Source organism: Vidua macroura, chromosome 1 (genome assembly GCF_024509145.1).
Source record: "Vidua macroura isolate BioBank_ID:100142 chromosome 1, ASM2450914v1, whole genome shotgun sequence".
NCBI classification, from domain to species: Eukaryota; Metazoa; Chordata; class Aves; order Passeriformes; family Viduidae; genus Vidua; species Vidua macroura.
In genome coordinates, this window is record NC_071571.1 from 91010235 (window position 1) to 91020572 (window position 10338).

General features: G+C 46.7%; 1 protein-coding gene across 1 annotated transcript; it reads right to left on the reverse strand.

Annotated features, from left to right (window-relative positions):
* Window positions 1-4310: 4310 nt before the first annotated feature.
* Window positions 4311-10094, reverse strand: IRX2 (iroquois homeobox 2). Its single transcript, XM_053980152.1, has 5 exons — window positions 9806-10094; window positions 7578-7983; window positions 6420-7163; window positions 5589-5656; window positions 4311-4889 (listed from the first exon to the last, which is right to left on the reverse strand). Exons 1-4 carry the CDS (start codon window positions 10046-10048, stop codon window positions 5613-5615), a joined length of 1437 nt encoding a protein of 478 aa, XP_053836127.1. The 5' UTR covers window positions 10049-10094; the 3' UTR covers window positions 4311-4889; window positions 5589-5612.
* Window positions 10095-10338: the final 244 nt, after the last annotated feature.

The window sequence follows — 10338 nt, forward strand, 5'->3', positions numbered from 1 at the left end:
CTTTCCGCGAGCGGCTGGGCCGAGGTGACACCCCCCGCCCTTTCCTTTCAGTCCTTAAATCCCGAAAGGATCCAGGTTAACGGAGGCCACTCCCGAGGCCGAGTGGCCACGTCCCTCTGTCCCTTACTTTTTGCTCAGGGAAAAAATGCAGCCAGCTCGGTCGGGATTGGATGTGAAATGGTGACATTATTCCATGAGTCACGGCTCGGGAGGGGGAGCACGGGTCCAGGCTGCGGGAGCGGGGCTGTCACCTCGGGCAGGGCGCTCGCAGGTAAAACACTCCCCCAGAGCCCGCCTGCCTCCAGGTCGCTGCCTGCAGCTCCGAGCTACCTGTGGGCCAGCGTGTCCCGCGGACCACGCTTTCCCTCTGTACTTTCAAGAAATACTCTGCTTCAGACACGCCGAGTAATAATCAGGGATTAGATGCATGAGTGCTTTGACTATGCACTATGGATCCCTTTGTTTTAAACTTTTTTTCTCCCCCTCGCTTTTATTTCTTTAAAAGCTGGAAACATACCTAAGTTATTAGTTACTGGATTAAAAACAAAGGGATGAACATCACATTACTTAATGTAGAGTATTACTCTAATAACAGTATTTTTTTACCATCATTATTCAGTTCCTACAATGGAAAGGCTCTTTTCGACTACCTGGATCGTGGGAAACTTGCCTAAGTACCCAAGATATGTCTGAATGCAGAAGGCAAAAATCAACCTATATATAAATTTTGTTTGGGGTGGTGTGGTGTTTTTTTTTTTGTTTGGGGGTTTTTTTGTTTATTTTGTTTATTTGTTTGTTTTGTGGGGGTGGGTTAGAGTTTGGGGGAGGGGTGGTTTGTTTGTTTCAAAAGTTAATAAGCAATAAAACACTCCCGGTATTGATTACATTCCTGCCACAGCCTCTCAGACGAGCACCGAGTCTGAACTGCCTTCAAGTGAGATGTAACATGTGACAGAGCCAGAAACTTTCAGTGGTGACAGGGTTGTGTTTTTCTGGGTTGGTTTTTTTTTGGTTTTTTTTTTTTATTATTTTTTTCCCGTGAAGATGGACACGGAGAGGCCACCACGGAGCGGAGGGGAGCGGGTCGGGCCGGGCTGCTTCACTCCGCTCCGGGCTGGCCGGTGCTGGACCACTCCCGCCCCGCGCCGCGGGGCTGAGGGTCCCGCCGTGTCGGGAACTGATGGATGGCCCGTTAGGGAGGTGGCTGCCGTCAGGTACGGCTGAATCAGATAGCCAACCTTACATCTTTCTTCACCTGGAAGATCACCCTTCCATCCCTCCCCAAAACCTGAAGACCATCTCCGCGGGTAGAAATCCGTGAGGGCAGTCCTTTTCGTTCTTGTGTTGGTGGGTTTTATTACCGGTTTGTTGGGGTTTTGTTTTTTTGTTTTTTTTTTTTTTGGTTTTTTTTGGGTTTTTTTGGTTGTTTGTTTTTTTGGTTGTTTTTTTTTTTTTTTTTCTCTGCAGCCTGCCTCTCTATTATGGGGCTGAGCAAGACGGGGGAAAATACGACAATGGAGTGGGGAGAGAAACGCAGATGCCCATGGCGCTTTCCATTAACTTTCCCCTTAGCAGGGCCCGTTTCCCTCCAGCCACGAGCTGGTGCACAACAGCAGCAATTCCCATGTCTTTCTGTCTGTCTGTCCGCGGCTGGCCTGAGATGCATGTTACCTCTGTCCCCAATCCCTTCCCCCAGCCTCCAGCCAAACAAAGGTGGGCGACGCTTTTTTTCTGCTCCTAAAGGCAGTTGGTAAGCAGCTTTCCTGAAACAATAACTCTCTTATTGAGAACAAATGTTGACATTTGCAGGGAGCGAGGGAAAAAGCAGCCCAGGAAGTGTAAAGTGGAAAGCGACCCTCTTCCTATTCGACGACAGCGCCAATTCCTCCGGGATCCCACCTGAGATTAAAGCCCGAATTTCAATAAATCAGCTCTAATGAAACCTCTGGCCCCGAAGAGAGAAGGGTTTGCCTTTCCCGCTCCGAAATGAGCACAGAAACGAGGGGCAGGGGGTGGGGAGAAGAGGGAGTAAATATAGAAAGGGGTGTGAGATTTTAATCCCAGCGGGCTCATTAGCATCGTTATGAAATAAACCATACACAGAGTGATGTATTTTATCGTTCATCCCTTTTTCTTGCTACACTGAAATAATCACATTGTTTTTGCCAACAATCTAGCAAGGCTACACTTTCCTCCTGCTTTCAATTTTGATTACTAAATCTCGAATGATGTTGAATATGCAGTTCTCGCCCATTAGTTTCTTATTTAAAAAAAATAAATTCATATGCCAAATCATTTCAGTGGCGCCCATCTGCATCCATTAACCGTTTGTGAATTTCTCAGAGGATGAGAGAAGTCCATTGGGTTTTACATACATAGTGAATACTTGAAAGCGAGTTTCCCGAGTCTTTCTACTTTTCTTTCCAGAAAGAAATCCAGGTCTAAATACTAGCAAGGGTGGGTAAATTATGGAAATCTTTTATAAGTCTTTGGGCGTATAAACATCAAAGGAATGTCGTCAGCCTTTTTTAATCTCTGCCACAGCTTTTGGTTTTTACCAATTGAAATGTACACTTTGTGTCCAACAGAGACCTGGGACATATAACATGGGTGGCAGGGGATCATGGAGTAGGAGCAAGAGTGGGGAAAAGAAAGTTCAGGTATTTCCCCTGACATAAAAATCCCTCCATATGACCTCCCTGGACTGCACAGTCAAGACAGTTGAGGATGATTATAGTAAATATTTGCAATCTACATCATATGCTAAACTGGAGGGTAAAAAATTAATTACTTCTTAGCTATTTGCCTAATTGTACTACACACTACATGCAGATACAATTGCATTCTACCTCAATGAAAAAGAGGATGTTACAGGAGCAAAGAAGCATCATTCCACAAACAGCATAAGAGTGTGAGTAGGCCTCCAGCTGCAAAGATCTTCACTGCTTTAGATTTAGCTAGACAGACCCCAGAATATTCCAGAATAACGTTATTAATTTCTGCCCTTTCAGCTGAAAACACACGCATTTTCCCAGTCAGTTAGACGTCTTTATAGGGGTAAATTTCGAAGAGGAGTTAGGGGTGTGTGCATGGGAATTGTGTATATGCATTCAAAAAAAAAAAAAAAAAAACAAAAAAACAAAAAAAAACCAGCTTCCTTTTCCCCTATTTAATATAATCACAACATATTTCTGGCCTCTAGACTAGCAGGGCTCTTTATCCAGTTAACCTTCCCAAGGCTGATGCCTGAAGTATCTAAGATCACTTTCAAATGCCCTTTCTAACAAGACCTGAGCAAGAGGCCACTAATTTTCACTGAACAAAAAGCCACTGGAGAGAGATCCGTTTGTCAATATCAACTGGTCCAGCAATTTCCCATCTTCAGACACATCAGCCTATCTGAGCTGGCAGATGTTTAGACAAGATTTTATAAATTGTTCAATATCAGACTATAATGAACCCCAACTGACCATTCCAAAGCAGCTAAAAGCATTCAGGATCTCCCCTGCTGGGATCTAATAATGCTCTCACGCTGGAACATTATTAATCATGGAATAAAATAGATGAGCCTCTTGAAAAATAAGTGTATGATTGATTAAAGGGCAATCTAAGAAGCTATTATTCTTGTTTTATAACCGTAAGTTATATTCACTCAATTTATCTTTTGGGGAAAATAAATGATTGCTCGTTTCTTTTCTGAAATTATATTACATGAGGATTCCCATTATTTTACTAAAAATTAAAATTATGAGTTGGCTAATTTTATGATTCAATCAAAGCAGACTTCCAATGTAACTGTAAAGGTATGGGTTACCAATATAAAGAGGGAAAACCATAAAAAAACCCCAAACAGGTATTGGACTTTTAATCTTTTTTCTTTTTTTTTTTTTCTCCTTGCATATTTTAGCCAGAAGCCGAAAATAAGCAACTAGAAGTAACCCACGGTTGATAATATTTTTCCTTTAGAAACAGTGGATTTAAAGAATGATAAATAAAGAGCTACTTCACACCCAGTATAAATAGTTTGTAAGAAACATGCATATATTCCCATCACCCTTTCTACGCATATTCATGTATATATACAAATACGTATTTGTACATATGAGTGTATTTAAAGCTTGAGTATAACGGAACAAGGCAGAAGGAATTAATTTATGCAAAGTATATATTTGCAACATGTTTAAATTGCTTACTCATTTTATGATCTTAGCTCTACTAGTGAAATTACAAATTTCCTCCTTTTCTAAATAATAAATTAATATTTTGAGGGAAATGAACGAAAAACACAACGTTGTTGCAGACTAGTCTGTTTTTATTTACAATTAGAGATATAAATTAGTAAAGAATTCTTGTTAAACAACCAGAGATTGTATAACCATCAACGTTTCAAATAAAAACCAGGCAAAATTTATTTACAAAAAGTTCAGATTTCATTGCAATACAACTTGCATAAATTACTAGAAGCTTTATATCGTTACAAAAATAAATATCAAATTTGTTTCCACTTTGTAAGGACTCAAGTTCTCCAATCACGTCTTTATTATCTCTACTGTATACATCTTTTACAAATAAATTTTACAATAAATCCTATCACACCTATCGAATAGATACCGTGGCAATGAAGTGATCAATTCAAGATATCCTGAGAAAAACAGATCTGTTTTCAAAAGTCACACATACATTGGGGAAACTATACTATACCAGCAAACTCACATATGTCCAACAAAATTCTGGTTTAATAATTAGATTCTGAAGATTTAATAGTGCTCTGTGGTCTTCTTTTATACAGTGGCACCAGATGTGATCCGGATTTAGAGATTTGTTATATATATTAGCTCGGGGAGAGATGATGGCTTGCTGACTTTTTTCAAAGCAATTGTGACACCTACCTGTGGACCAAGGAAAAAACCAGATCATCCAAAAATCCTTCAATTAAACTCTAACGCCATTAAACGGGGTGGGCGGGAAAGGAAGTAAAGCAAAATTCTTACTCCTCTAATTTCTCCTAACAGAAATAAAAGTTAGTTGAAAAATATCGGCAAGGTGATTTTTTGGTTGTTGTTTATTTAGCTCTAAATAGTTGAAGTATTCGGAGTGCTTTTGCTAGCTAGGCAAGAGCCAAGTCACATACTTGCTTAAGGTACCTTGTTTAAGATTCATGTGGGTTTCTTACAGTTGTCCCTTTTTATTTTAAATACTCAGTCACTGCGTGAAGCCCCACTCAATTTTAGCACGGCCACGTGAGCACAAGCACTCTGTTTTTAAATAACAATACCTTTAAAGGTTTTTTGTTTTTTTCCTGAAGATTTCTCTCAGTAACATTTAAGTAGTCCCTACGGCTTTGCCTTACACAAGCGAAGAGTAAGCAAAGTGAGGGAACTGTCTAACCTGGCTTGAAAATTAAGACAAACCCAAGAAGTAACAGTAGTCATAAGAGGTTTCTGAAAACAGCAGAAAAAATGTTTTACTTTGTGACCAAACTCTCAAGTAACGAAGCAAGAAATTAACGTTAAGTGAGTCTAGAACCGTGCAGCACGTCCCAGACCTGATGCCAAATGATCAGTGTAATAGAAAATGTTCTCACTTACTTGCATTGCTGTGTGATTGCACTTCTATAGGTATGGTTGTACTCCTACTGTGCAGACTTCAGTGGGATCTGTCAAAATATAACCGTCAGTTAGTCACAGGACACAGCCAGCTAACTAGATTATACAGTCTTTGTAGGTCCCAACCCTCATTGGTGCACAGTTCGTAGCTGTGTCATTTAAAAGACTAGCCAATATTTTATATTTGCCTGTATCTCGAGTAATTTTGTAGAATAAGATGACAACCATATTAGTGCAGAAGTTTTTCAGGAAAAAAAAAAAAAAGCAAAACAAAAAAAAAAAAAAAAAAAAACAAAAAAAAAAACCCAAAACCCAAACAAACCAAGAAGCAATCAGTTACAAAAAGTCACGCTCCACGTAATTTCACGTCCAAGGTCAGCAATTATCTGAACCCAAAGCTGAAAAAACCCCGTGAGAATACTGGAAACAAAGAGAGTCAAACCAGTTTGTCAGGAAAAAAAAAAAATTACAGGCAATGACACCAATGCTCTCTGGATAGCTTTGTGTGTAGTTTTCCTTTTTTAAAAAACCTACTTCTCAAAGCTGCATCTGCAGCCTGCGAGACTGATCTAAAAGTCGTCTTTCACATTTCCTCTCGCGGTTCTTAGAAGCAGGTACCGATACGACGGCGACACGCCGGTTTTAATCCCCAGGTTATGTGAGTGCCCATCTTCGCTCTGGCAGCGGTGGCACCGAGCTCGCTGGTTTTTCCAGAGAAGGTTTCAGTATTTACAGAGCATAGGGGACATCTACGGGTCGGGGAAGGAGGAAGAGGGAGAAGAGGGAAGAAAGCGGCAGAAACAATTCACCTACCTTTCTTAGAGTCATAGCTAGAGGGCCTGTAATGTTGTTCTAGCTGGTTAGTGATCGTTTTCAAAGAGTCACTGCTCTGTTTGTGCACAGAGCTGGCATTTAGGACAGTCTGACTTAGTCCCTCGTTTGAAGCCACTGCTGCGGAGTTGTATCTCAGGATTCCCTGGCTCTGCAGAGCATTAAAGTTCCCATAGTTTGTATAATTGCTATAAAAAGGTGAGGTGTAATAAATATGCCTCCCCAGGAGGGAGGAGGGCGAGTAGGCAGCGCTGTGCGGGGCGGAGGCGGGGGTGGCCGAGGAGAGCGGCGCAGGCTGACAGCCTTGGCCCAGGGTCTGACTCTTGAGGTCCGAGGTGGCGATTTCGGCCAGAGACCAGAGCTTGGGCTTGCTGGCCGGCGTCGGGGGGCCGGGGGAGGCGCGGGGCCCCAGCGCCGCCTTGCTAGCGCTGCGAGCGGCGTCGGCGTGCGGGTGGCCGAGGAGCGGGGCCTCCACGGCCGCCAGCGGAGAGGAGGTGGCGGGCTTGGCCGGCGGGTCGCGCTCCCCGCCGCCGCCGTCATCCTCTTCGATGTCCTCCTCCTCGTCCTCGTCCTCGTCCTCTTCCTCCTCCTCGATGTCCTCGTACTTGTCTTTGCACTCCGAGCCCGACTCGCAGAGGGGGTCTCCCGCTCGGCAGGGCAGCTTCTCGCCGTCCGATTCGGCGGAGCACGAGTGGTCCGTCAGCGAGTCGACTTGCAAGCTGATCCCTGCGGAGGCCCGCCGGGCACAGAGAGGCAGTAAGGAGGGGCGGCAAAACAGAGCGGGAGAGAAGCGAGCCCAGCCACCACCGCGCCACCGCTGCGGCCAGGCAGGCTCAAGCCATCCCGGCCTTTTCCCATTCCGAGGAGCATCCATCCCCACGGGCTGGCTCTTTCGCGGGCCCCCCGCACCTCCCCGCCTAGCCCCTCACGGCGTCACCAGCCTCCCCCCGCCCGCCTCGGCCACGGGCACTGATCGGCGACAAGAGACCGGAGCAGCCGGTGGCGACGGGACGGGGCAGGTTTGGGGTTATTTTTGTTAAATGCCGGGCCCCCACTCCTACCCCCGCTGCCCCGGACCCGGGGGACTCGACGGGGCGGGATGGAGCCACCCCGCCGGGGCCGCAGGCACCCCACGCCTACCTTCGTCCTCCGCGGAGGTTTCGTTGCTCTCGGGCATTTTCTCGGGACTCTCCTCCTTACTCCTCGCTCCATCGCCTTCGTCGTCGTCCTCATCCTCGCTCTTGTTCCGGGGGGCCCAGGTCATCTTGTTCTCCTTCTTGAGCCGCCGGCGGGCGTTGGCGAACCAGGTGGAGACCTGGGTGAGGGTCATCTTGGTGATGATGGCCAGCATGATCTTCTCGCCCTTGGTGGGGTAGGGGTTCTTGCGGTGCTCCTGCAGCCAGGCCTTCAGCGTGGCCGTGGCGTCGCGGGTGGCGTTTTTCCTGTACGCGGGGTCGTTGAGCTGGTAGGGGTAGGCAGGGCTGCCGTACGGGTGGTAGCTGATGGCTCCGGTCATCCCCGTCGTATGGGCGTCGTAAGGGGAGCCCTGGACAGAACAAAACGGTGGGGTTGGCAATTTGTTATTGCTGATAGCCATTAGTGAGTTGTCAAGGCGAGATCGGCGGTTATATTTGTATTTCCCCGGGATGGTGTCTTGTATCCATATTCTATGAGGGGGAGTAGCAGCACCCAAAGGCCATTAAGTTACAATTCCCCCCCTCCTTCCTCCGCCCAGCACACAGACACAGGCACACGCGCTTAAAATCGGCGATGTTTTAATCTTTCTGACTAATTTCAGCTCCTTGTAATTGAATATTTCCCAATATAATTTTTGAACCGCGTAGACATTTTAAAGGCCCTACAGGTAGTGCCTTGATATCAACATTTCTCTCAAAGGTTCAAAAGATGTTTCCTTTTTTGCTATAGAAAATACAACAAAGCCGCCACTTAGCAATTCACTGCACTAATGCATTGCAAATCCAATTTGCAAATCAGAAGATATGCACCGTTTCGAATTGTTCAAATGCGATGTAATTAGCATTTTAATTCGCTCTTTAACGTTTAAATTGCGCTTATTTAAGTCTGCATAATGCAAGAAAAGTTAAAGATATCCCTAAGAAACTCGCTAACTTTCAGCACATCTCTGAACCCCGCAGATCGGAGAGTCATAGGCTCAACATCGCCCAATATCCCGCACAGTTCACAACCTCGCTGCAACTTCCAGCCACTCGCCTACTGCTTCTCAACAGGAAAAACAAGAGAGACCCTCAGATCTTTTATATCACCTCGAATAAAGACTGCACGACAATTTATGCACTGTATTATGAACAGACGGAAAGCAAGCAGTTTCCCCGTCACTTTGCAGGGAGAGAGAACTACCCCGCTGCTATCCTCTGCTAGGATATCGACAGAGGCTCTAGTCTCAAATTCCGGGCACAGGTCTTTGTGTGTACGGACTAGAGATGTGTCTGACTCTCTGTGTGCGTGCGTGTTTATAAAACTATATAACCATCTAGACGTGCAGTTTATTTATATAGTTTATGGTTTTATTTATATACTTTATGCACAGAACACACACAACACGGAATTGCAACTGCTCCTTAAACTAATAAGAAGAAAGTGAAATCCGAAACTGCGGCCACTACGACCATTTTGGGCTTAAGCGAAGCTCACAGATCGCAAACAGATGCTCCTTTTCATTCCCAAAATCCAGTTAAACCATTAGCACAAAACACACTGAAAGTAAATAAAACCACACGGGGATAAAGCCCCCAGCGCTTCTAAACACCGACTTAAAAGAGAGAGAGAAAAATAAAATAGGGAAAAAAAAAAAAAAAAGAAGAAGAAAAAGGAAACTCTCCCTTGTGCTATCACTGCGAAAAGAAAAAATATATATTAAAAGAAAAAAAAAAAAAAAAAAAAAAAAAAAAGCCTGAGACACACAGACACGGGGATAGAATGAAAGCATCCAACCCTACCCAGCTGGCTGAGACCATCCGTATTTCCTCAACCAAAGCGCCCTCCCGGCTCCCCAAACCGCGCGGAGAGCCCGGGACCCAGGCCTGTCTGCACCGCGCTTGGCTGGGACGCGAAGCGGCTCCCCAGCCCCGGCCCCGGCCCCGGCCCGCCGCTCCGCCGCGTCCGCTCCGCTCCGTTCCGTTCTGCTCGTCCCCGGCCGGGCTGCGGGGCGGCGCGGAGCGATGCGCGGCCGGCGCCGGCAGCGCGGAGGCGGCGGCGGTGCGGGGCGCCCGGTTCTGCGGCGTGGTGTCGGGGGCTGATGGTGAGTGTGTGAGGAGAGAGGCTGAAGATGATGAGGATGAGAATGCGGATGCTAATGAAGAAGGAGAGGGTTTCTCTTCGGTAGTTACCATATAGGAGGGGAATCCCGTGGCGGGGTCTGTGGAGTACTGGAGCGGGCTGGTGAAGCCTGTGGCCGCCGCCTGGGCGGTGAAAGCTGCCGATCCCGGGTAAGGGCTGAACGCCGATCCCGACGAAGACCTGGCCAGCTCCTCGCTCCTGGGGGCCGCCAGCGCCGACGCCCCGTACGCCGGGCAGGAGTACAGAGCCAGCGAGCCGGGGGGCTGGTAGAGGTAACCCTGAGGATAGGACATGGCTTGCACTGGCGTGCACAGGAGCAGGGAGGGGGCGAGGGTGACCGGCCCTGCTGCTGCCGCTGCTCCTGGCGCTGCTTTCGTGCTCTCCCTCTCTCCCGCCCGCCCTCCCGCTCCCTCCCTCCCGCCCTCCCTCCTTCTTTCTCCCTCCCTCCTTCTCTCTCTCTCTCCCCCCCCCCCCCCCCCGGTTGGCTCTGTGCAGTTATGTAGATAATCAGAATTTTTATAGGCTCCCCCCCATGCGCACCCGATCAGAATATAAACAAACAGGAGGAAAAAAAACCCAAAAA

Bases quoted from the DNA above. Each gene is read 5' to 3' on its own strand.
- IRX2 (XM_053980152.1), bottom strand. From the start codon at position 10,048: ATGTCCTATCCTCAGGGTTACCTCTACCAGCCCCCCGGCTCGCTGGCT. The intron at 7,984-9,805 runs GTAACTACCGAA...TGTTCTGTCCAG, and splicing joins CGGGATTCCCCTCCTATATG to GGCTCCCCTTACGACGCCCA. The intron at 5,657-6,419 runs GTAGGTGAATTG...ATATTTTGACAG, and splicing joins TAGCTATGACTCTAAGAAAG to ATCCCACTGAAGTCTGCACA.